The 25516-nt window shown below is 56.2% G+C and overlaps 1 protein-coding gene across 15 annotated transcripts; it reads right to left on the bottom strand.

The window, feature by feature from the left end:
* Window positions 1-24620, bottom strand: Wiz (WIZ zinc finger). Of its 15 annotated transcripts, XM_076846998.2 has the most exons (13): window positions 24483-24620; window positions 22803-23065; window positions 17932-18004; window positions 14154-16282; window positions 12654-12977; window positions 8682-8852; window positions 7249-7752; window positions 5750-6148; window positions 4610-5161; window positions 3029-3556; window positions 2416-2835; window positions 1980-2175; window positions 1-1110 (listed from the first exon to the last, which is right to left on the bottom strand). In XM_076846998.2, exons 2-13 carry the CDS (start codon window positions 23005-23007, stop codon window positions 951-953), a joined length of 5661 nt encoding a protein of 1886 aa, XP_076703113.2. In that variant the 5' UTR covers window positions 23008-23065; window positions 24483-24620; the 3' UTR covers window positions 1-950. The 15 variants fall into 15 exon arrangements, with proteins under 15 accessions (XP_076703113.2, XP_076703133.2, XP_076703123.2 ...); XM_076847018.2 differs by lacking the exon at window positions 5750-6148; XM_076847008.2 differs by lacking the exon at window positions 8682-8852.
* Window positions 24621-25516: the final 896 nt, after the last annotated feature.

Here is a 25516-nt window from a genome sequence, read left to right as displayed (position 1 = left end):
GGTGTTTCCAGAAGAGAAATTTAATCTAATTTACATACTTCTAGGTACATCGATAACCAAAAGGTGGCCACTGAAAAAAGTTAAAAGGTCAATCTGCTCCCGGTATCTAGCTGGCCCAGGATTGCAAAATAAAAAGATCCACGTTCCTTCTTCTCTACACAAAACGCGTTTTTAAAAAAGTGAAAGATCTAGGGAGCTATACATAGAAAGCAACAGTGAAAAGGGGGAGGGAGGGAGGGATGGGGGAGGAGAGTCCCATCCCCCCCCACCCTCCGGCCCTGGAGCCCCCGAGGCTCTGGGGGGCCTTGACATGGCAGGAGGCAGCTGTCAGCTCTGAGCTCTTCCCCAGCTAGGAAGGTCCCTCTGGGGGGCGACCAACAAGGATTTCCGTGGCATTGTGGGCTCAACGGGGGCTCCCAGGCCCAAGCGGGTCAACAGAGGGAGCGTAGTTTCCCCTGAGCAAGCACCGTGGCATGATGTGATCGTTTAACTCGGGAACTGAGGGGCTAGGGCAGATCCCGGGTCTCACGAGGTGCGTGTGTGCGTGTATGTTTGCATGTGCGTGTGTGAGAGGATATTCATGGGGACAAAAGGGGACCAGAACGGGAGTCTTTGGGGTCTCTGCAAATGGCCATGATGGCAGAAATAGCCCTGTCTGGCTGCTAGACATGGGGTAATGCTGTCCTCCCCTGTGAACAGATCAGCTGCCACCAGGGACTGGCTGCTACCCCTGTGGAAGACACCCTTGTGGCCCCAGAGTCCTCAGGCTGGGGGAAGGGTGGCTAGCTGGCTCCCGGCGCCCATCTGTAGTGTGCCCGGCCCCCGAGGGGCACCGGTTTGAGGTTTTGGCTTGCTCCTTTGGAAACGGAAAAGAAAGGAAGAGAGGGAAGAGGACATAGAGGAGAAACAGTAGACAGAGGTGGCACAAGAGGAAATCTGGAATGCTTTTGTTAGGGTGCCTCTGCCGCTGCTGTCTGTGCCTGTGGGGCTTGGGGCTCCTCAGGTGCAGGGTCTGCTTTGGAGAAATTCATCTCCAGGATGTGCCGCTGTAAGTGTCGTACCCACTCTTCCTGGATGGAGAGGGGGCCCTGGAATTCCACTTCACAGAACCTGTGTGGGAGAACAGGAAGAGGGAGAGGCTGCTGCCATGAGGACAGAACACATCCCTGACACACCTGCTACTACTCAGATAAATAGATCTATTTCAAGATTTGAGGGAAGAGGGGTCCAGAAGCCATGTGTCTCTCTGTGGACGGTCACCTCGATTCATCATGGGGCCATGGCAGGGTCCCCTGGAGATGAAGTCACTGGTGCTGGGTAAGAGACCTCCTGCTTCCCAAGTACCTCTACCATCTGTCTAATGCATATGATCTGAGATGGTAGAAGGTACAGAGAAGCAGAGTCTACCCAACTCACCAGGCCCCTCTTCCTCTTGTCAAGCCAGCATCAACAAGGCCTCATAGCATAGGGTCCCAAAGACTTGGATTTAAATCCTACTCTCACTTGGCCTGATGACCTGAGTTGAGTCACCTCATCTCAAGACTCCCTGTTTCCTGGTCTCTGATGTATGTTTGGACTTTGGTAAGAATTAACTAAGACCTAATTTTTTCTTAATCAGACACATACTTGTTGAGGGCTTACCATGTGCCAGGCACAGTTCTCAGTGCTTTATGACTATGAAACTTGGTCCTTATAAAAAAAAATCTTTCAAGCAGGTCTTAAGGATGGGAAAATTGAGACATTGGGGAGGTAAGTCCCTGCCTAAGGTCACTAACCCGGGTCTCAATGGCTACAAAGCTTGGGGTGTCAGCCTGATGCTCTGAGATTGCCAAAGTCTGAGGAACCCTGGGCCCCACTGCACCTAGGGGTAGTACCTCCTATAGCTATATCTGCCACCCCTGCTGGACCCCATCCTGCTCTGAGCCTGGTGGCCGAGGCCCAGGTGGGCGTTCTCCCTCACTCCCCCAGGGGCAGCATACCTGCACTTGAGGGTGTAGATGTTGCCTACAAACTTGACAAGTGATGTTTGAGGGGGTCGGGGCACCAAGGATGGGACTGGCCGCACCCGGGGTGGAGGTTGCCGCACCTCTTCCAGCTTCTGATGCAAGTCATTGGCCTCCTCACTCCCCCGGACCCCAGTGGAATCTGGGGGGCGGGCTTGTCGACGTTCAAATTCTAAGGTGGGGAGAGAGATGGGAGATGAGCAGAAGGGCCAGGGCCCTGAAGACACCCTGCTTCAGCAAGCAAGGGGCAGACACTCTGGGGACTCATACAGCTAGTGAACAGCTGCCACCTGGGTAGTGGAAGGCTGAATGGAGAAGCAAGCATCTGAGGGAGTGAATGTAGGGCAGAACCCAGTGAGTAGGGCCCAGCAGGTGCCCACCTCCCTCATGACCCACCTCCACATGCACTCACTGTTGATGTTCTGCCGCTGATGTTCCTCAGCCTTCACAGTGCCTGGTGGGCTGGCTGCCAGAGGCCGCTCACCGCTGTCGGCTGCCCGGCCAGCCTCAGGCCCTGGCTCCCCCCCAGCACTGCGGCCAACCAAGGCCAGGCCCCCAGGTGCCAGCCCCAGGGGCGGTCGCTTGTCATTGTCACGGCCATGGCCAGCACTTCGGAACTTCTTGGTAAAAGGGCGGCCGCCTTGGATGTAACTGCGGTAGGCGCCCACCTTCTGGGGCCGATGCTTGATCCACTCGCTCAGCGTCTCGATGGGCGAGCCGTTGACACACCACTCTGTCACACCAAACTGCCGCAGGTGTGCCCGTGCATGGCTGGCCAGGGCTTTGCGATTTTCAAAGTAAAGGCCACAGAGCTCGCAGCAGGCCTCGGTGGCTGCAGGCAGAGGGGGTACTGCTGAGCCATGGCCCGAAGTGGGCAGGAATACCCAGAGGGCCTTGCTCAGGCCAGGAGCCAATCCCGCCTCCCACAGGGGCCCTATTTGGGGGTCAGTGCGGGTTTATGCGGCATAGCCCGGCCTTGCAGGCCTGGCAAATGCCCTCCCAGGACCCTGCCACCCACTGCTTACAAGAGTGGGAGGTCTTCTCATGGAGGGTCTTTGCCTTGAAGGGCAGTTCAGTCTGGATGTAGGTCTTGGCCTTGACCTCTGCGGGGAGGAGTCGGTCCTCCTGCAAGGGCCGCTTGGCTGCCACTGAGCTCAGGTAGCCAGTGGCTGAGGGTTTGGCCCCAGTGATGGGTGTCAGGCTGAGCTCCCGGGGAACCTGGGCTGGCCCAGCTCCTGGTTTGCCTGGCCGGCCAGCCAGGGGCGACAATGGCAGTGGGGACTGCACAGGCCCAGGGGCCACAGTGGGGGACCCATCCTCAGCCAAGGCAGGAGCCAGGTCTCCAGCTGGCGGCTCCTTCTTGATGAGGCACGGCTTGGCCTTCTTCTTCAGGATCTCCCGCAGCGTGTCGATGGGCGAGCCGTTGACAGACCACTCGGTCACACCCATCTGCCGTAGATGGGAGCGTGCATGGCTCGACAGGCCCTTGCGGTTCTCGAAGAACTCACCGCAGAACTCGCAGCGGATGTCGCGCACCGGCTCTGCCCGGGACGCTGCAGGGGGTCCAAGGTTGGGGTGGGGGGAGAAGGAGGCAGCGGCTGCGGGCAGGAAGCCTCCAAGCTCAAGGCCCATGTTAGTGCCAGCTGCCTAGCTGCCCCTGTCCCCACCCCACCTCCAGATTCCAGTGACTTGCTCCCTCATTTGGACCTTCATAGGTCCTTGTGTACATCGAGCCCTTCTGCTTGTTCTGTCACCTCAAAGTCTAGCTGGATTCACAATGATTCCCTGTGTGATACTGGGCAAGTCACCTCCCCTCTCTGAGCCTTGGTTTCCTCCTCTGCAAGATGGAGATGAAAAATCTTCACTTCCCAGTGTTACTGGGAGAATCTAAAATGAGAAGGTTCAAAGCACGTGGCACAGAGTTGGCATACAAGCTATAAGGCAGACCTTAGGCCATCCTCACCTGCTTGGCATACCGCAGGCAGTCAATCGACCCAAGCAGAATAAACATAGCAATGGTCTGAGAGGGAAACAAGTGACAGTGACATGATGACAACTACTATGCACAGAGCTTTCTGTAACCAGGCACTGTGCTAAGTGCTTCATCTTTGAGACAACCACAAATGTGGGACTATGTTGATCTCCATCTTCCAAATGAGGAAACTTGCCTAAGGTTGGATATTATCAGATTATGGAGAAGATTTCTTGACTCAAATTTGACTCCAAACGTCAAGCAATCAATTACCAGGAACATCAGAAAGACAGTTCAGATATCTACTGCCAGTCCCTCTACTCCTGCCATGGTAGATATCACTAATTGACCTCCCCAGGAATCTGGATGGCAGCCACTACCAACTGATTGAAGATGGCACAAAAGATAAAATATTTTTGCCATCACATATGACACAGTTCTACCTCCCCTGTATGAATAAAGGAGACTCAAGCAGCAGCTCTGTTGCCCGGACCTGCACAGAGGGAATGTATAACTGGCTTCACATGTATCCTCCCTTCTAATTCAACCCTGGGTGCTACAGATACCTGCAAGGGGAGGCAGGGAAGAAACCCATCCATTCCTTTTCCCTGCCCTGCCATAGGTTCACACTTACACAGGTTCAAGGGTGTCATGTCTTCCCTCGGCGCCCCCCAGGGACCCTCAGATGGGTGCGGCTCCCCATGAAGGGCCCCTGGCAGCATCTCCCGCTTGATCTCCACCCGCATTTGTTCAGGCTTCAGCTTCTTAGGCAGGGAGGTTGCTGTCAGGCCTGGGAACATCTTCCGGGCCGTGGGAGGAGGAGAGGCAGCTGGTGAGTGGCCCAGGGGGCTGCCTGGTGGTGGTGGCAACTTCTTAGCCAGAGGTGAGATGTGAAGGTCCGAAGGGTTGCGGGCTTCTAATGAGCTGCCAGGGCCTCCGGTGCCCACCACCTTTGCCAGGGATTTTGGGCTAGGCCCTGGTGGGTGGGGGGGTCCACCTGGCCGAGACTGGGTCCGTCTCTTCAGGATCTCCCTCAATGTGTCGATGGGCGAACCATTGACGTACCACTCAGTCACGCCCATCTGCCGCAGGTGGGAACGTGCATGGCTCGACAGACCCTTGCGGTTCTCGAAGAACTCACCACAGAACTCACAGCGGATGTCTCGAGCTGGTTCTGGGCCGGAGGCTGCAGCAGGAGAGAGGAGCAGTTTATTATTTATTATTATAATGGTCATCTGCAGTAGTGTCCTGGTCAGCTGGGTGTGGGCAGCAGCATGCCCACAGGCTAGGGTGGTGATGGTGGGCAGGTGCAAGTAAGGGAAATAAGGATTAGGGCAGGGGGGACAGACACCCAGTTGGAACAAGGGGAAGACTCCAGAGAGCAAATGGGCCCCCAGTCCTGACAGAGGACAGAACCAAGATTCCATAGCTCTGAGGAACCCAAAACTGATGGGGGAAGGAAGCGGCAACCTAGGCACCACATGCCACCCAGACTGGGGAGGCAGATGTGAGCACCTTCCACATCAAAAGGCAGGACCCTCCCCTTGGCCTTCATTCTCAGGGAGGGTCATGGTCATGGAGGTCAAAGGCCAAGAGAGAGGGCCGAATAGCCCACTGCCAAAAAGCTCCCTGGGCAGAGCCGGACCATTGCCAAGGGCCCCTGTCTACTCCCTGCCTCAACGGGGAGAGAGTAGGGAGGGGGCCGTGACCCCCCTCCCCCGGGAGGGGCTCCAGGGCCCGCGGGGAGGAGAGGGCGGCTGAAGCGAGAACCTACAGAGGTTGAGAGGAGATGGCTCCACATCAGAGGCCCAGAAAATGCCGGCGGCTGCGGCGGCCGAGAGGTCCTGCTTCCCCCAGGGGCTGGCCGTACCCGCGGCCTTCAGCTTGGCCTTCTTGGCCGGCGGTGGGGGGGGGAGCAAGGAGAGGGCCGCAGAGGCGGGAGGAGGCCGCCCCAGCTGGGCCAGGGCTCCGCGCCCGGGTGGGAGGCGGATCTGGACGCCGTCCCTCCTGATGAGCCCGTGGAGCACGTCTATGGGGGATCCCTTGGCGTCCGGGTCGCTGACGCCCAGGTGGCGCAGGTGGGCACGGGCGTGGCTGGACAGGCCCTTGCGGGTCTCAAACCAGGCACCACACAGCTGGCAGTCCAGCTCTCTGCCCCCGTCACTATCTAAAGCTGCGGAGACAAAACACAGGGGGGGTTCACGGCCGCCACCTTGGCCGGCCCTGGGGGAAGGAGACAGGAGGGTCTGGTGTGATTCTCAGCTGCCCAGGCAGTTCAGGGTCCAAGTCTCATGGTGCAGACTTATTTTGAGAAGCTCTGGGCAGCAGAACATCCTGTTCCTTGCCTAGTTCTTTGGCATCAAGGTGAAGGTAGAGAGCTTAAGGAAGGTGGGGTGGACAGTGACCAAATTCCTGCGGCAAAGTCTGACGCTCCTGGGCCCTCTTTCCTGGGACCCTTGCTATGACAGCTGTGGGGGCAGATAGCAGGGGCCCGGATGGGTTGCTAAGCATCATACAGCCAAGGGCATGGTTGCCAAGAACCCTGTTCCTGAAGACACAGCACTTTCAGTAGAGGAATTTCAAGGGAACATGAGGTGCCAACTTGGTGGGTGGGAGGTAGTGGTGGTGGTGACTAGACTCTGGGGTCATCCCCAGACTCTAATGCTCACAAATATATGGGAAAGCCTGATGTTCTACAGTACATCCTCACAAAACCTGCTCATTGCATTTGGAGGGTTTCTTCCCAAATCCTACTTTCCAGGCCCATAGGCAGCCCAGCTGGAGGAACTCCACCCTCAGGCACAAATAGAGAAACCTATGCAAAGAATGACCAGGAAGATATAAAGACAGGGCCAACTACAGGGACCTCCTGTCAGATGGACTACCCGTCTACCTACAGGACCTCAAATGCCCTGAAATCCCACTGAGGAATCCAGGCCCACAGGAGTCCAATTTACTTACACTACCACATCCTTAGCCCAGCAAAGAATAAAGAGCTGCCACAAAGTGTAAGGATGACCCTGGCAGGCTCAGCAGTTGTTGCCAGGCCTCCAGGGGAAGATCAGCAAAGTTGGAGAGAGATGATCATATGCAGGGTGGTCCAACAGGAGACACAGTGAGTGCCTCAACCAACAAGCTTCCTTGGCTAACCCAGGATGTGGGAGCTGCAGTCCCCACTCTCCCCACCCTGAACCATCCTGATCTGAGGCCCAACTGACATCCCAGTCCCTCCCAACACTGGGGCCTCCCTCAGTTCCCAGGACCCACACTCACTGAGATTCAGGGGCCCCTCGTCCTCAGACTGGGGCCACTGTGCCTTTGGGGAGGTCGGCCGGGGGCTCAGGGACAGCTGGGGGCTCTTGTCCTCAGGATTCTTGGGGGTAGGGGAACCCGTCAGGGCCAGCGGTGCCTTCTTGAGGAGCGGAGAGCTGGGTGTGTGGGCCAGGCCTTTGGTCGAGAAGCCAGGAGGAGACTTGATGGCTTTGTTGACAGCAGGGGCATCCAAAGGCTTGGCCAGGGCAAGCAGACCTGGCCGGGTAGCCCCAGAGACCAATTCTTTCGGCGAGTTGGACTTCTTAGTTAGGCCTGGGGGCAGCCCAAGGGGAGCATCAGGCAGGCCCTTCTGCTTCACCAGCTCGTAGAGGAGGTCGATGGGGGCACCACTGCTCTCCGACTCTGCTACACCCAGCTGCCGCAGGTGGGAACGTGCGTGGCTGGACAGGCCCTTGCGGGTCTCAAAGCAGGCGCCGCAGACCTCACAGGTGGTCAGGCTCTGGGCTGGAGGGTGAAATGGAGGTCAGGAGAACAAACTGTGAAGCCTATGGGCTCAGCTTGTCCTTTCTCCTCCCACTTCACACCCAGTTCCTGTGTAAATGTTTTACTTTTGTCAAGGCCCCTTGAGCCTCACAATGATTCTAATGAGGTGGGGATTAGCCAGTCTGGTTTGCAAGTAAGGAAACTGAGGCTCAGAGAGGGGAAGAGTTGTGCCCAAGGGCACACAGCAGCAGATAGAGCCCTTCTGTGGTCCAGCCAATGCGGACACTTTTCAGGTCTCCTATTCATAAGGATGCCCTGGCAACAGGTTCACACAAACAATGACTTGCCAGACACATGCTTCACACTGAGCTAAGTCCTAACTGCTCTCTACAGCTCAACCCATGCCCCAAACACTAGGCTAGAGGCCTCAGCCAGGGTCTCTGTGGTTCCCTTGCACCTGCTTCTACAAAAGGACATTTTTCCCCTGCCCACCTGCTTCTTTGCTTTTCCACCCCCAACTTTAATGATCTAAAGTCAAGGGCCAGGTCCATTTTGTTCCTGTCACATCCCTGGGAACTAGCACAGTACACATCAAGACTCATAACCACCTTAGAGTCAACAGAATGAATCAGTGTCACCTGGAAGATCGCATTGCTAACAAGGGATGGTGGGCAAATGACCTGGCTTTGAATGTGAGCTCTTGACTGCCATGACCGCTGCTTCTCTGGATGCCCTTCTCTTGCCCAGTGTGAAGCTGGATGCTGGGCATGGCCAGGGCTGCATAAGCTCAAGGGTAAAAACAGCTAAGTGTCTCCTTGGCACCTTAAGGTGTACTAGAGAAAGCCACGGCCAACCTGGGAACCCATATTAACCCCCACGCCTGAGAGCTCCCCTGTAAACCAGGAACCTGGACCAGCCATAATCCCTGCCCTGTCACCTGGGCCACTCACCCTTGAGGTCCGGCAGCTCCTGTTTGCTGCCATGAGGAACCTCGGCGGCCACTTTGCTGCTCAGTCGACTAGCCACCTGCTCCAAGGCCCCAGGGACAGGAAGGCTCTTCTTAGGAAGCAGGGGAGAACCCAAGTCCATGGCCACCATTGTGTTTTCCTCAGAACCCAGGCCTGTGGGGTGGAGGAGATGGGCTCAGCCCAGGCAAGGGTCAGGCTGTCTACTCCCAGAAGGATGAAGAATGTGGCACTTCTTCATTCTCGGTGCCTGCTCTCACTCTAAGAAGCAGCTCACCCATGAAAGCTGAAATTCAACCCATAACTCCCAACACCAGCACAATGCAGGTACACAGGAAAGAGGAGCAGCAGCTTCCACCACCAGAACATGGGAAGGTCAGTGCAAGTCCTGTGTACAAGTCTGAGCTCAGATTCCCATCCTGGAGAACCTTAGAGAAAACATCTCTCTGGGCAGAACTTACAGAGAAGGTAGAGGTGGGTACAGTCAGAAGGGGAATCTGACAAAAGAAGACCAGGGTAAGGACGCCAGAGAGGCAATGAAAAGGCAAGGAACCAAGGACAGGGACTTGAGACTCAATGAGGAATCTCTGCTGGCAAGACAGCTTAGGCTGGGCCTTCAGAGACAATGTGGGGAAGGGGAGGTCTGCCCATTACTAGCTGAAACCTGAATGAAAAATGGCAAGAACTGGGAACCTGGACAAGCCCAGAAGGATCTGATTGGTAAAAAGAACAGTGACAATCACTGAATTTTGTGTGAAGTTTCTGAGTATCAGGCCAGGAAGATTCCCCAAGTAAGAGGTGGGTGTTCATGGTCTAATTTTTCACAGAAAGGAGCCTGGGAGGTCTGTTGAGCTGCAAGGTGAGAGTTCAGAGCATGACAAGAGCTCTGTAGGATGGGAACTGTGTCTTGGATGGCCTCGGAGGCGCTCAGTGGGAGGCAATGGGGCAGGAGTCCAGTCAGGTCCCCTGATCAGTTTGAGTCCTACAGAGGCAAGGAGAAGGCAGACAGGGAGGCCGTGGGCAACCGGGACACCGAGGGCTTTGTCAAAGTCTCCGCGTGCGGGGGGGCGCGTCTGTCAGATGGGACAGGGCCAAAGTGGGTTTCCGCACCAACGAAACCGGAACCGTGACAAGGGACGATCCTGGGACTCCAAAAGAGGCAGGGGGCATTTGTCAGGTGGGATGAGGATCCCAAGGGCCAGTGGCAGTGTTTTTGAGGCCCGGGACCCCGCGAGCAGCGACAGGAGGCCCGAGACCTGCGCGACTAGAGGGCCTGGGGGGAGGGGGCGTCCCGGAGACTGAACGGCGGGCGTTGAGGGCGGCAGCGGCGGGCGGGACGCCGACTTTCCCCACCCAGCACCCTCCCCGGTGCCGGCTCTTACCCGGCGGGGGCGCGGGCCCGGGACCCGGCTCCGGCTCGGCCTTGGGCCCGTCCCGCGGCGGCGGCGGCGGCAGCGGGGGTGGGGGCGGCGGCGGCGGCGGCGCCGGCAGGGTCACGGGGCCCGGGCTCGGGGGGCAGGGCGGGGGCGCCCCCGTAGGCGCGCGCTCCCGGGCGGCCCCCGCGCGCGGCCCCGCCGCCGCTTTGCTCTCCGCTTTTGTCACTCGGCACTGGGCGGTGGAGGCGGCCATCTTGGCTCCGGCGCACGCGGGGCGGCCGCCCCAGGCGAAAGCAGCCGAGCGCCGAGCGCCACCGCCACAGAGCGCGCTCCGCCCCGCCCCTCGGGCTACGTCCAGGATGGCCTGCCGAGCGCCTAGCTCCACGAGTCAAGCGTTAGTCTGGGCCCTGTGGACTCAAGGCAGCAGGCGCTGGGAGTTCTCCGCGGGCCCAGGCTCACCCATGCAGCCAGGTCGCGCGCCGAGCGGCTTCCAACTGCCGCCCCATCCCGGGCTCCGGATATCCCCGGCTAGGATTGGAATCCTCCTGCCACAGGCATCTACCTCAATATTATCAGACTTTAGAGACCCGACGGGGCTTGGCGGGGTGGAGCTAGGACCTGCCCCAGGATCCTAACCCATTCTCTTTCCTGCAAGTCTCCCTCTTTGGGTCGACGATTCTGGAAGACACCTGATCCTCAACCACGAGGATTCTCCCCAACATCATCCTGGTATCCAGCTGTCTTCCGACGGTGCTGTCCTGCAGTCCTAGGGAACGCTCAGACATCTAACATTTCAAGCTCCACCGGCTCCTCCCTCCTCAACTCCAAACCGATGGCGCCCAGCTGTTCCTTGACAGCTGGGTGGGGCCAGAATCAGGCCGTTGCCCCGCCCCCAACTTGGCACCCGCCAGCTCCGGCCCACTTGGGGAGAGGGGAGGAGACTTCTAAGAACAGCCCTGTAGGGCCACTGCCCACAGCTAGCGGTGATCTCGGGCATTCGTACTTAAAGTAAAGCTTCTAGGACCGTCCCAACTGCTCCTTTTCCTCGCGCCCCCCCACCCCCATATGTTCACTGAATAAATCATAGCTCTCTTTCCTCCCTCTGGACAAGGCCAGGGCAATGCCAAATTCACTTCCTCCCATCCATTGGCTGACTCCTCACACCCCAGTGGCTTGGTCAGCTCCTTTGGCAGGCGCGGAGGGCTGACACATTGGTATTCTGGTTAGAAACAACTTGGCCAGAGGTGAAACTGGCTGCGGAGCAATATTCCCATCCTGTTCCAAGTGCCAGATAAGAAAGTATGAGCCTGACATCCAGGTCTCTGCTAGGATGATACAGAAGAAAGGGGGGCAGGGCTGGAATCTACCAACCATCTCCTGCAGCCATCCTCAGAGCTAGCTATGCCTCCCAACCACTACTGAGGCACTACAAACCAAATGGAGTAAGCTGAACACTAACAAAGACAAGAAGTCTGAGATCACATCCCCACTCTCTCTCTCCTAGAAATATGATCTCCACTAGGCACTTGCCTCAATTTCTTCCTTGTTCAAGGAAGAGAAGAGTCTTTGATATCCCTACCCTTTGCAAACTCCAAAGTGCTCTTCAGTGGACTTGCAGGTGGGATGAGTCCAGTCAAGCCTAGAAAACAGATCTGGGTAGAACCCTGAAACTGCAAGTAAGGAAAACGGAAGTCCCAGCCCCAAACACAACTGGGCCAATTTCCCTTGCTCAGATATCTTTCATTTCTCAGGGCCCAACTGCTCCACATAGACAAGTTCTCTGCTTTATAAAAGTTGCTGCAAAGTCAGCTTTTGCAAGGCTGAGACCTTCACTTCTCCACTTCCTCTACCATATCCCTGGCCCCCTGTGTGAAATATAGATTCTAGATTTTGAGTGTGGGAGGGATTTACCAGTGCTGACTTTGGTTGAGCATCTGCAATCTGGACTTGTAGTCTGCCCTGTCCAGTAGAATTCCCACTAATTCAATACTAGCCATATCTCAAGTGCTCAGCTGCCACATGTGGCCAGGGGTGACTCTCCAGAACAGCATAGATAACTAAAGAACACTTTCATCATCTCAGAAAGTTCTACTGGGCAGCACTGCTCAAGATAGAAGATTCATTCATCCAAAACAAAAAACCTGGAGCCCAACTGCTTGGACTTCAAAACTTGGCTCCTCTGGCTCTGTAACTTCAGAAAGGTTAATTAGGCTTTCTGTGCCTCAGTTTCCTCATCTGTAAAATGTGGATGGTCATAACATCCCACCCTAATAGGGTTGTTATAAGGATCTTAATGAGTTTGAGACTGTAAAGTGTTTAGTACAATGTCTGATTCCTCCTAAGACTTAAATAACCATTTGCACGGAAATTAGATTCAGAAAGGGCACTGGCCCAGCCCCTGAGCAAAACAGAAATGACCCCTAAATAGCAGGAAGGTGGTGAGAAGAGTTGTCAATATACTTTGTAAAATGACTCAAAATGCTTCCAAAAAAGTAGTGGCTGCCCCCACCCCCATCCACTCCATCCCTCGGAGCTCCTGGAAAGGGTCAGGGCTCCAGCCTGGCCCACCCCTTCCCCTTACCATCTCCGTAGGCTGGCCCAGGGTCCTCAGCCCAGGTGGGTGGGAAGGGCATGGTAAGAGGTAAGCGAGGCCGACGGGAGGTCAGGAAGCTGCCAGGTGGCCCGCCAGCCTCTCGGCCCAGGGGACTGGGGGGCAACTCAGCAGCGGAGGTGGCCAGCAGCTCCTGGAGGATGTTGATGGGCGAGACGGTGAGCTCCCAGTTGGTGATGCCAAAGTCACGCAGGTGGGCCCGGGCATGGCTGGAGAGACCGGCCCGAGTATCAAACCCAGCCCCACAGAAGTCACAGCGCATTAAGCTGAAGGTGCCAGGATCAAAGTTGGCCACTGCAAAGAGAAGATGTAGACTGTCTATGATGGGGCAGGGATAGGGGTAGCCACTTTCTAGGCCCAACCCCTTCTGTTTCCCCGGGGTTCTCACCCTCTGGACCACACTGGACGGCCTTCTTTCCCTTTGCCACTGCATTCCTGCCTGCCTCACAGCATTCAGCTCCTGCATCCCAACCCCAGACACACTCTAGAAGGCAGATCTCTCAAGTTCTAGAAGGCTGAACTCCCTCCAGGGATCCTGTCATTCTCCAGTTGTGGATTCACAATCAGTTTGGTGAATACTCAGTGCATGACCTTCTTGTGTCTATTTTTGCTCACCACTGCCCAGTACTGTAGATTAAATACATACTGTATAAAGAAACGGCAAACAGAGGATGTGCTGCCCCCTCCTCTGGGAGCCTTCTCTGAGCCCCACCCCCAGGTGAAGTCAGAGATTTCCTCCCTTGGCTTCCCCAGCCTCCAGGTTCTCCCAGCCTCCAGGTTCTCGCAGCTTCCAGGTTCTCCCATCCTTCATTGCTTGACATCATAACTGCCTGGTTTCCTGCCTGTCTACCCCACACTCCCCAGCCTAGTGTATACAAACACACTCTCTCACACTGAAACGCACCACACCAGCATCTCCCCAAGTGGACTCTGTGACTGCCAATGTCAGAACCACCCAGGGCACTCCTGTGGGAGATAGACCTTCAGAATCAGAACCTTGTCACCTGAGAATCTGCATACCTCACAGGCAGCCCCAAGTTGTGAAGTCCACCAAGGGTCCCCTTGCTCTTGACTTGGGCCATGAATTCCAGGAGAGCAAGGTCTCCTGTTTTGTTTACTTCTGTGTCCCTCGGCCCCTGTGCCCAGAACAGAGGGGACCTCACTCAATAAATATTTGTTGAATGAAGAAATTAAATGGAATTCTTTGCCTGGGGCCAATTCCTCTGCCCAGGCTCCTTCCTCCACTGCAGGCATGGCCAAGACATTGGGGCATCCCCACATATCCACCAACCTTTGGTGGTGACCTTTGCTGTGGCTCCCAGGTCTCACAGGAAGGAAGACCCCAATTTCACCCTGCATGGCACTAAGGGAGGATTTAGAGTGAGGGTGGGTGGGTGTAGAACTCAGCTTCCCAGCCTCCTGGCGCCCAGGCTGTGGAGGGAGGTGGGTGCCAAAGCAAAGCCACTCTACCTTTTTTCTTCTTCTTCTGGAAGGAAAACCTGCGCTCAATGGCCTTCACCTCCTCAGCAGAGATGAAGTGCCGCACATTGTAGCTGACGCCCACGCGGTTCAGGTGGCCACGGACGTGGTTGGCCAAGCCGATGCCATTGTGGAAGCGATCAGGGCAGTAGGGGCATTTCCGCTCCTCGTGCTTCAGGGCCATGGCTGGGTCTCCCTCCAGGAGTGTGTCTAGCCCAAGGGGGCCACCCAGCGGAGCATCCAGGAGCAGGAAATCCAGGGGGTGGGTGCCCTGCAGCCCCAACTCCTCTGGTTGCAGTATGGGGGGTACCCTAGCTGCTGCCGCCATGACCTGGGGCCCTAGCTTCGCCATCAGAACAATGGGCACCATCCCTCGGAGCTGCTGCTGTTGTGCCCTGGAGGCCTCGGCTGCCTGTAGGGCATCTCGGAAAGTCCGCTTCAGCTCTAGGGCTGGCTGGGGGATGAGACTGGGGACAGATGGAGGTGGAAAGACTTCATTTCCCAGAGAAAAATCCATTTCAGAAGTCAGTGCTACATCTTCATCCTCCTCTTCCTCCTCCTCTTCACTCCAAGGGTGGCGACGGTCCCCCAGCTCCGGCAGGTGGACAGTGCTTTTGTTTCTACTGAGCTGTATGGAGTAGGGGGCAGATGCCAGGGGTGAGGGAAAGGCCAGCCTTCCAAGAGGTCTCTGGCCTGAGTCGTGCGGCATTGGCTTTGACAGTGAGAAATTCCTCATGCCCAGCTGCTGGCAATCTGGGCCATAGGCCAGGTCGGGGTCATATCCAACAGGGTTCTCCCGCCACGTGGGGGCCAAGAGCGGCTCAGCTTTGCCAAAGTAGTCCATGGTGCTGTCAGAGAAGCGGGTGTATGCATCCTGGCTTGTGCCTGGCTGGCTGGCTGGGTCCACCTCGAATGCCTCGCCATCCTCTTCCCAGTGGGAATGAGCATGCAGGAGCCTCACATGCTCCCTGAGCAGGCTCTCACTGGATGCAGGGAAGCCACAGAAGACACAGGCACTGAGGCCTGAAGCAGCTCCGTAAGTTGGATAGAGGAGAGTGCTGGCGTTGGGGCCTGGGCTTCCAACCCTGCTGCCACCACCAAAAGGCTCCTTGGTCGGCTGGCCCCGCACATGCAGCTTGGCATGCTGCACAAAGGCCCTGGAGGAATTGGTGCCAAAAACGCACTTGGGGCACTGGAGCCGTGCCTCACGGCCCTCGTCACCTGGAAATTGCTTCAGCTTCTGGATTTCCTCAATGATCTTCTCCCGGGAGGCCTGATGCAGCTGCCGGTGTTGCTCCAGGGCAGCAGGGTCTGCAAAGGCCCAGCCACACTCTCCACAGGCGAGGGGGGCCAAGTCAGCGGGGGGCTCCTGGCCCGGGGCTCGGCGGTGCTGGCTCATGTGTTCCAGAAGGTGTTCCTTGTGCTTGAAGTAGATACTGCACTCGATGCAGGGGAACACGGCTGGCTCCTCATCTTCATCCTCATCAGGGCTGCCCGTCCCCTCAGCCACCTCCTCCAGCAGCTCACACAGGTATGGCCCTGTTCGGACTGGGGGCAGCAGTGGCTGCAGCCGCTCCACAGATGCTTCTGAGTTCACCGTCCAGGTCTGTGTGGCTACTTCGGAGGCCGATGTCGGCAGACCCCACTCAGAAGGCTGGGCCAAGCCTTCAAGATCCTCCAGGTCCTCTCTGGTGCCCACCATCTCCATGTCCAATGTCTTGGAGGTATCTTCCACCGGCACAATCACCCTCCTGAAGGAGGCCAGGGGTGGTGGCTGAGGAGACAGGTCCAGGTGCAGCCTTGAGTCCCGTGGGGGCTCCTGCTCATCTGTGTCTTGGAGCCAGTCAAACCTGGGGTGACCCCGGGGGGCTTTTTCCAAAAGCTTCAGTTCTCCCTGGTGGTGCAAGAACCTTCTAGAGCCCTGGAGCTCAGCATGGGGTTTCATGGTTCTCACAATGACTGAGTCCTCGAATCTCCGCTCAGATGGGATGCCCTCCCCGGCCTCCTGGACCAGGGGGTGCTCCCAGGGCCCCTGGCCATCTGGGGGACCAGGGAAAGGGCCCAGGAGATGGGGTGGTGAGGAGCCTGGCTGGAAGTCCAGGCTGCCTCCATCCCAGCAGCTGCAAGGAAGTGCCAAGGGGGACAGGTTAGCCATGGGCCTCAGTTTACCTTTCTAGGGTAGTGGTGGTAAGGAGTCCTCCCAGGCAGTTTGAGGCAGGCCCCAGATATCCAGCCCAAGGGTGACCTCAGAGAGTCTGGTAGCATTGGGGTGAGGGAAGGGAGGGACAAGGGAGTCCAGGTGAACCCTTTCAGAGCTGCTGGGTCAAAAGCCAGTTTCAACTCCCAGAATACACCTGTCCACATAGCCTGACCCTACTGCATCATAGGAGAGTGTCTGGGGGATGGAATTACTTCTAAGGAGTGTCCCCAAGTCTGGTGGCCCAGTCAACTCTCATCTCTCCCAGGAGGACTTAAGGCTCTGACCTGTGTATTAAGCTGCTTCTGTGTTGATTCTCTCCAAAATGGGGTGACTTGGTTAATTTAGTTAAACCTCTCCCCTGAATTTGGTAAAAATTAACTTTGCAGCAGAAAGGTTGAAGGATGCACCTGCTCCCTGCATCTCCCCTCTTGGAAAGGCAGAGTCAGAAAAGCTTGATGGTCCCCACTTAGCCTCTGGCCCCAGTGACCCGACTCTCTCAAGTGGGAGGTGGACGGAGTCAGGGTTGGAGAAGGTAAGGCAACTTCTCTGGGCCTCAGTTTCTAATCCTAAAAATTGGGATGATATCTAAGAGGGACCTCCTTGTCCTTGTACAATGTCTAAGAAGCCTTATCATGGGTGTCACCAATTAAAACATCACATGTGGCAGGGGCTTATTTAAATGCTTGCAACCACAACCTTTAAAACGAGGACCTTGACTCCATAAGACACAGGATGAAGATACACACAATTTGGTGTTCAAGAAAACATTTTGCTTCACTGGATATCTGGCTCCCAGTTAGCCAGTGACCAATGCAAGTTCTTATTAAGATTGTTCCTGATCAAGTCTCCCTTCCTTATTAAAGTCCTGCCTCCATGAGGGGTATCAGTCATGCACATGGAACAGATGAGGAAATGGGCTGCACAGACAGGGGAGCAGAGACAACGATGTCACCTCTCTGATGCTCACTGGCGACATGCATCACTAACAGAACTATCCTTCCAGGGCTGTGGCAAAGATTCAGTGGGATAAACACATGCCGAGAGCCCTGCCCTTAGCACTTATTATTAATTCTGAAAGCTAACGATTAATCATGATACCATCATTATCATATATTAGCACCTGCTAATCTGTTTAATAAAGGGTGGCTGGACATGAGCACTGTGGTTGATTCTTCTTCTTACCCAGTGCTCCTTGGGTTCTTAAGGCAACTTTGTGAGATATATCTTATAAGCTTGATTTTGCAGTTGAGGAAACTGAGGCTCAGAGAGGCCTAGCATCATTCTAAGGGTCAGTTGGCAGAAAGAGGACTTCAAGGGTCCAATCTCCAGGCTCTTGCCTCTCTGGCCCTGCTCCTGGCAGGGATAATGAGAGTTGACCGTCTGTGTCACCCCGACCTCTCCCCCGCCCTTAGCACATACCCAGGGGCTTGTCTATTGGGATCCACCTCCTGTGCCTGACCTCCTGTTTCCCTCCTGACCCCTTCTACTCCCCAGGGACTTCTCTTAGGCCTGGGCACATCCTGCTTGCCCCCCTGCCCTCCCTGAGGTCAGGGCCAGCATGGCACTCACCAGCTGCTGATCCGATGGGTGGCGGAGGTGGCACAGGGGAGGGCTTCGCTGAGGCCAGGATGGGACTGCCCGTCTGTAACAGAGAGGGGAGACCCTGAGGGGCTGGGGTCCCCCTGGCCGGGGCTCCATGCCCCAGCTCTGGGAGCCCTGCAGGTGCCTCAGAAGGGCCCTGTTGGCTCCCAACCACTCTCCCCAAGAGGCCGTTGGCCTCTGTATTGAGCCCTGAAGGGGGTTTCTCTGAGGAGTCTTCTTCAGTCTTCTGGGGGATCCCAGGCCTTGCTACTGTCCAAACCTCCTCTCTTTCCCCTGACCTGGCAGCCAGGGTGATTTCTTAAAGTCACACACTGGTAAAAACTCACCTGGCTTCTCATTATCCTTACAGTAAAAGCCAGATTCCCAACTGCCACCACAATGCCCTCAGAAGTTGGATCTTTGTTGTTTTCTCCAACCTCACCTGCCCCTTGTTGGTCCCTCACTGCCCCTGCCCTGACTTCGGGACCCTCCTGTGAAGCCTCAAGGCCACCTAACTCTTCCCAGCCTCAGGCCTTTGCTGTGCCCTCTGCCTGGCCAGCTACTCAAGTGTCTCAGATTTTTTTTTTCTCTCTCTCTTAGCATCTGCTTCATTTTTTTTTCTTAGCTGTCCCACAAGTTGCTTGGGTCCCTCTCAGGATGCTCGCTTGTGTGGGTCCCCTGCAAGCACATAAGCCCCACTACAGCATGGACTGCGTCAGCGTTACCCACTACAGTATCCCAGTGCCTGGCGCACAGTGCTCAACAAATACATGCCAGATGATGAGTGATGAGCCTGGCCAGTCTGAGCTATGCCTTCTGGACCCTCTCCCAGGCTTAAATCCTAGAATGGGATTCCCTCCCGGGAATCCCCCGACACAGATAGGGCCAACTCTCCATTATCCACCTGTGGAGCCAATGCCTGGAGCGACCACAGGAATCCTGGCCTGTGTCTCCTCTGCCTGCCACGCTTGCCTGCCATGGGCAAGCGTGCCAACTGGGGAGCAGGCCAATTTCCTGGGCCAAGGTTAACACACTGGGGGAACTTGTGCCCTGGCCAGGGCTCGACAGATGCAATTGCTGGACTAGCCTCAATTTGAGGATGGTCCAGAAAGAGGGCAAGGGCTGGGAATAATTCTTTCTAATACCCACCATCCAATTTGCCCTGGAAATTAAGAGCTGACCTTTGGGAGTCGAGGAATAAAAACTGGAGGGGGGGTGCCTTAGGTCGCTGCCTGGGGGTCTGGCTTCTGACCCTGAGAAAAGGGCTGTGACAGTGGCATCGCTTCTGAAGGGTGGAGTGGGGGTACTGAAATTTGCATATTCCAGATCAGAGTTTCTCAACCTTGGCACTGTTGAACATTTGGAGCCAGGTCATTCTCCGGGTGAGGGCAATGCAGGAAGTTGAACAGCAGCTTTGACCTCTGCCCACTAGATGCCACTACCTCCCTATCCCACAATCATGACAAACAAAAGTGTCTCCAGACATTACCAAGGTGTCCCCCCGGTGGCCTAACTGCCCCTATTTGAAAACCACTAGTGTAGATGGGCAGGGAGCAGAGCCATGTTTGGAGTTAAGATTGGGGGTTGCAGAGCATGAGGGCTAGGAAGCAGGGATTGGACCCCAGGACACAGGCTCCAAATGAACTCAAGTCACAGATAGAAGCTTCTTAGGAGAGGGTGACTGATTTGCAACTAACCAGTCCCAGTACAACCTAGAGGTGTGGGTCTGAGGATCCTGGGTGTCCTGCTTCTAAGATTCTGAGACCCCAAGCTCTTGAGACTCTGGGTGTCCCAGATTTGGTAAGTCTGCTGTTGTCTAAGAACTCCAAGAGCCAGGGGGCCACACTGGCCTCTTTGTCTGAGCAGCTCCGGCGAGGCTCCTATTTTTAGTGGCAGCAACTTTGGAGGAAAGAGGCCAAGGAGGGCCAGTGTCTGAGACTCGCTGGAGGTGGGGCTTTGCCCAGAGGCCTCCATACCAATGGGGATCCAGTAGTCCCTGTGGGTTGCAGGAGGTGCCTGGGATGCAACCCTCAAGCAGTGACCATGCAAAGGGGCCTTCATAGGCTCCTGCCATCTGGGATCCCAGAGAGGGCTTGCAAATGACAAAAGGAGGTATCCATGAACAACTTGAATCTCAGGCCAGGCAGCTTGGCAGAGTGGCCAAGAGCCACACTTTGGAACCAGACAGATCCGAGTTCAAGGCTCAGTAGTGTGACCTGAATGGCTTGTCTTTCCTGCTCCAAGGCTCCGTTTTCTCCTCTATACAATGGGTATGAGCACTAAATAAGTCTTGTAGGGACAGTGATGGGTGCCAATGAGACCATAGTAAAATGCTCCATCCAGAGAAATGGTGGTAGAAGGAAAGAAAGAAGGTAGGATTTCCGGGGGTTTGGGGATGTCTCTGTGACTTCTCAAGGTGAAAGCTGGAGGCTGAACTCAGAGCCTCAGGCCTGCTGACTCCATGCTCTGACTTCCTCTCCAGTTTGGGGCCCCAAGAGGGCACAAATGATGCGTCGTTTGTCCCTGGGTCCCCTGTGCCCCGTACAATGCCAGGCATGCACCAGGCTCTTTACTGATCCATGTGGAATGGTTCAGCCCCCTGACACTTTGTCGTACCTGAGAGCCCCAACTTAGCGACATGTTGGATAGAGGCTCCAGGGCAGTTGTGGGGACTCCTGGCCAAAATCCACAGCAGAAGACAGAACAGGTAGTAGATACATCTTGTCCAGACAGAGAAGTTTGGAGGTGACCACTCCAGAGAGTCCTTGGAAGGGATCCAAGTGCTGAGTGAGGATGAGGGAGGGCCCAGACCCTGGGGTAGAACAGCATCCCCCAGAGACTTTTCTCATCTATAGGCATCACAAGACTCTCAGGGCAGGTGCAGGGGTTGAACAACAGAAGAAGGCAGGCGAGAGGCAGAGAGTCCAAAGCCCAGGCCTTCCTCTAGCCTCCACACCACCAGTCCATCCCCACCCCGTTTCCCCATTTGCTCAGGAAAACTGATGAAGAGTGGACCTGACCTTCCTTGGCAGCCACAGTCCCCTCCTCTCCAGGCTGCAAAACAGGTGCATGCATGAATCCCTCTGGTTGATCCCCGGGGGGGAGGGAGACACACATATTTACCTAACTTTTCCTTCTCTCCAGACCTGGAGTTTCTGCAGGTGGAGAAGAAATGCCCAAATTCTTCACAACCTACAGGTCTGTTTCCTTGGGCTCCTACACAGTCAAGATCCCAGCCTTGCCCTGGCCAACTGTGTAACCTGCGACAAGATCCTGCCACTCTCTGAGCTTTGAGGGGATTTCTAAGGTTCACTGGGTACTAACCAGCTAACCCTCAGCCCAAATGAGTCTCACTTCACTATCACCCTGCTGCCTGACCCCTGTAGGTGCCACCACATCTCCAAGTTTTGCATGTGTGGAGATCCCTGCCTGGATACCTCCCACCGGCTTCCCAGGCCGATCATCCCTCATCCTATTTCTTTCACTATCTGGCAGACTACTGGAGGCTCCAAGGCTGGGCTAGGCACTTCCTCCACTCATAGCCCCAGCAACTGGGCCACAACATGTGCACAGTGTGCATCCATCTCCCCTGCTCCAGATGGTGGGGTCCATGGTCGCTGCTGTGTCCCAATACTAGGCCCACAAAGATGCCTCTGTAAATACCTGAGCAACATGAGTGGTGCTGATGGGCAGGACCCACAAGGATGCAGCACAGTGGAAAGGGATAAGGGCTGTTGAGCCATGTGACTGCCATGTTCTGTGACCTTAGGCAATGTATTTCACCACAAAGTCTTGGTTTTCCCAATCCCTAACAGGGGATAATAGTCACCAAGCCTACCCCACAGGATTCTTTTAAGAATGAAGTAGAATGATCACAGAGAGGGTATGGCATGATGGAAACCTCTGACAAGGTGTTTGGAAGTTCCTGAAAAACAGCCTTTGGGGACAGGCCAAGGAGATGAAGGGAGAAGTCTGATGTATCAACCCACTATTCTCCAGCCACATCAGGCTCCAGCCTGGTCCTTGAAAAATGCCAGGCTCCTGCCCACCACAGGACCTTTACACCTGCTCTTCCCTCCATCTGGCATGCCTTTCCCACCATTCATCTCATGCTCCACTCAAATGCCACCTTCTCAGGGAGGCTTTCCCAGGTCCCTTAGGCATGATACTGGAACTTTGTTTAATACCTTCACAGTCTGTGTCACTACCTGCACTTACAATATGTGTTTAGTTACTTGTCATCCATCTTCCCTTCTAGAATACCTTTGCCCAGAGGGCAGGAACTCTGGCCTCTTTTGTTAATAGCTGTTTTCCCAGCACCCAGAACAGAGCCTGGCACATAGTAGGTGCTCAATATTTAATGCATTAATAACAAATCTTGAGATGGGGACAATGTGAGATACCCTTTTGCAGGGCAAACCAATGCACCAAGGGGTGGCAGGCATCCCTGACTCCCCAGTCTTTCCCTAGCCACTAGAGGGCACAAGCTGTTTTGGCCCATGGCTCTGGAGCAAGAATTCCCAAGACTGAAAAGAAGACCTGAGAAAGACTGATGGGAATGAGGTGCACCTGGGGAACAGGTATGCTTGAGGCAGGTTGCTCAGGGCGCCAAGATGGGCATCTGGGTCCAGTTAGTTCTGGCTCAGAGGTGGGAGCCACGCCAACCTGAGTTTGAGTCCTAGCTCCTTGCCACCTATCGGGGGTCTTGGTTTTCACAATTCTAAAATGGGAAACTAGAGTGCAAAGAGAAGGCTCTGGATTTCCAGCTCAGACCCTGTTGTGCTATGTAACCTGGATCTCTCTGAACTTTGGGGACCAGGCTGAATGTTCCTTCAGGGCCACAGGGCCCACCTTCTTACCAGAAATGCCACCTCTGCCATCCAGAATGTCCCGGGGGCCTTCTTTGGTGATAGGCAGGTAACGGGTAGACCGGAAGATGCTACCTTCCCCTTCAGCAGCCTCGGCCCCACCCTCGATGTCCTCCCTCGGAGCTGGGCCAGGCAGTCTCTCTGGGCCTCGAGGACGATCTGGGGCGGCCAGGCCACCTGCCAGGGGCCCCTCCATGGGTGCTCTCTGCTTGACTCCTCTCAGTGCTGGATTGGCTCAGCGGGTCATTGTGGGTCTGGAGACAGAGAGGGGGCAATGCTTAGCAGAGGTAAGAAAAGGACTTCTCAGTTTTTTCTCCCTCAAAACTCTAATCCTTACCCTTGCAGTTCATTCCCTCAGTTTACCTCCCAGTCCAAGTGGGCTAGATAAATGGTGCTGAGGTCCCATCCTTACCTATTATATTCCAATGACCCCTTCTAGCAGCATGCCTCCATCTCCCACGGATAACCCCTTTATTTATCGAGATCCTTTACTGCCTCAGTTTACCCCATTTTTACACTGCACACCCAGCCACCTTATTTTCTTCCATCATGAATCCTATCACTTTTCTCAGATTCCTCTGTCCATTCACAGACAGCTTCACCTTAGCCAGTCGCACCCTGGCTTCTCTGCACGTGCACACCGTATGGCCATGCCTGTTTCCTTACATCCCAGCCACTTCCACATTCTGACCCTATACACTTACTTAAGTCCCCCATCATTACCCTTTTACTTTTCTCACTTGGGTTGCCCATATCAATTACCCATGCACTTTTCCCACACTCCAACCTTCCCCCGAAAGACCTTAGGGTTCTCCAGCGTTAACCCCTTCACACCCACATACAGCCTCAAGTGACCCTACCAATTAACCCTTTTGCTTCTCACCAGCATGATCCCTCACGCATACCCAGCCTGGGTTCCTCCATTCCCCACCCTCCACCAAGAATGCTCTGGTCCGAGGCCAAAAGGGACCCCTGGGGCTTCTGGTCCAGAAACGAGGACCCCAGGGAAAGGGGGGCTGTCTCTCCACCTATAAATACCTTCAAGGTAACGGCAGAAAGTGAAGGGCAGGAATGAGGCGCCCTCCCCAGGGAGATGGTGGGGAGGCCGGGCCCAGGCAACCGGGGCGGGGCCGGGGCTCCAGGCCTGGTTGCAGGCGCTGACCTCAGGGGGCCTGGGGCTCCCAGGGGGCCTGTCGGTGGGCTGGCAGTCTTGGTGGGGGTTCCTGGCCAGGCCTGGAGGAAGCACCTGCAGGTGCCCACCGGGTGGGCACTGCCCGCGGGGAACAGGCTGGACCGCAACTTCGGAGCACTTTGGCAGCTTGGGGAGGGGGTTCCTGGCCAGACGCCCCCAGAGGGCCGCAGAGATGGGGGCTGCGCCGCGCTGGCGCACCCCTTGGGGTCCTGGGTCCCGGGGATGCGCGCTTCGCCCGTGCACCCCGGGGCGGGAGACCCCGCGGGGCCGCCGAGGTAGGGGGGAGACACCTGCCTGCCCCAAGACCCCCGCCCCTCCCCCCACCTGCACGGCCCCGCCCCCGACCAGGCCCCGCCCCTGCAGGCCCCGCCCCTCCCCCGCCCTGGGGGGTCCCGCCTGGCCCGGCCCGGCCCAGGCCTCCCCCTCCCCGCTCCGGCTCCGCCCCGCCCTCGGGCTCCCCAGGCCCGGTCGGGCCTCACCGAGGAGGCGGTGCCGCCGGCCGGGTGCCGGGGCTCGGAGCTCCCCTCCTTGGTGCGGTCCTCCGCACCGCTACCGCTGCTGCCGCTCCCGGTGCCGGTGCCGCGGCCTCCGCAGCCGCCGCCGCCTCCACCGCTCGGGGGACATTGTCCCTTTAAATCGCTCCCCCCGCTGCCCCGCCCCCCCGGCGCGCAGCCGTGACCTCAGCGCGACAGCCCCGCCGCGCCGCCATGATGGGGAGGTCTGGGAGCCCCCCACCACCACCACCCCCCCACCGCGCGCCGCCCGGCTGGGGGGCGGGGGGGGGCGACCAGCGGGCGCGCAGCCATGTTGGGAGTGTCCAAGCAGGTCACCCTTAAAGGGCCCGCGCGACCTGAGTGTCCAGGGAGAGGCTCTGTTGCCATGACAACCCCCTTGTCCTCGCCCCCAATGGTTCCCATCACCCCGCTGGTTCTTCCAAAGCTAGGTTTGCTAATAACACCAGAGGATTGTGAAGGGGGCAGAGAAGTTCCTCCATGGGTCATTCATAGGTCATTGAGAACTCCACCCAATCCTTAGTTCCAGTCCCTTGTCCACTTCAGCTGTCTTCCAACCACAAACTCACTCCATCCTTCTCCATAGTTCACACTGGACTTAAGCATCTCCATGCCCCTAGAGCTGCCCTAGATCCCCATTGCTAAGGCCCCCTAATTCGCTGCCCCTCCAGGACTAGTCTATTACAAGCCTGCTATCTTCTCCCATCTACCGTTCATCTACCTTCCCATCCTTTTATCCACATGCCTAATCAGTCATCCACTCCTCTACCCATCCAATCAACTAATCACCTACTATCCACCCCTCCAACCACCTATTCATCTATCCAAACACACACTCATCTATTCACAACCCACCTACATGCCTGTCCCTCCACCACTTAAGAAAATATCTATTTATCTGGAAAACCAAGTAAGCACCCAATCATCCCAATTCACATCCTTCCACTCTACCACCCATTCATTCATCATTTTCATGTTTGTTTATCTTCTCCACACGAGGA

Source organism: Callospermophilus lateralis, chromosome 1 (assembly GCF_048772815.1).
Source record: "Callospermophilus lateralis isolate mCalLat2 chromosome 1, mCalLat2.hap1, whole genome shotgun sequence".
Taxonomy (NCBI): Eukaryota; Metazoa; Chordata; class Mammalia; order Rodentia; family Sciuridae; genus Callospermophilus; species Callospermophilus lateralis.
The sequence above is the reverse complement of the archived record's forward strand: the minus strand, read 5'-3'. Positions and strand labels throughout refer to the sequence as shown.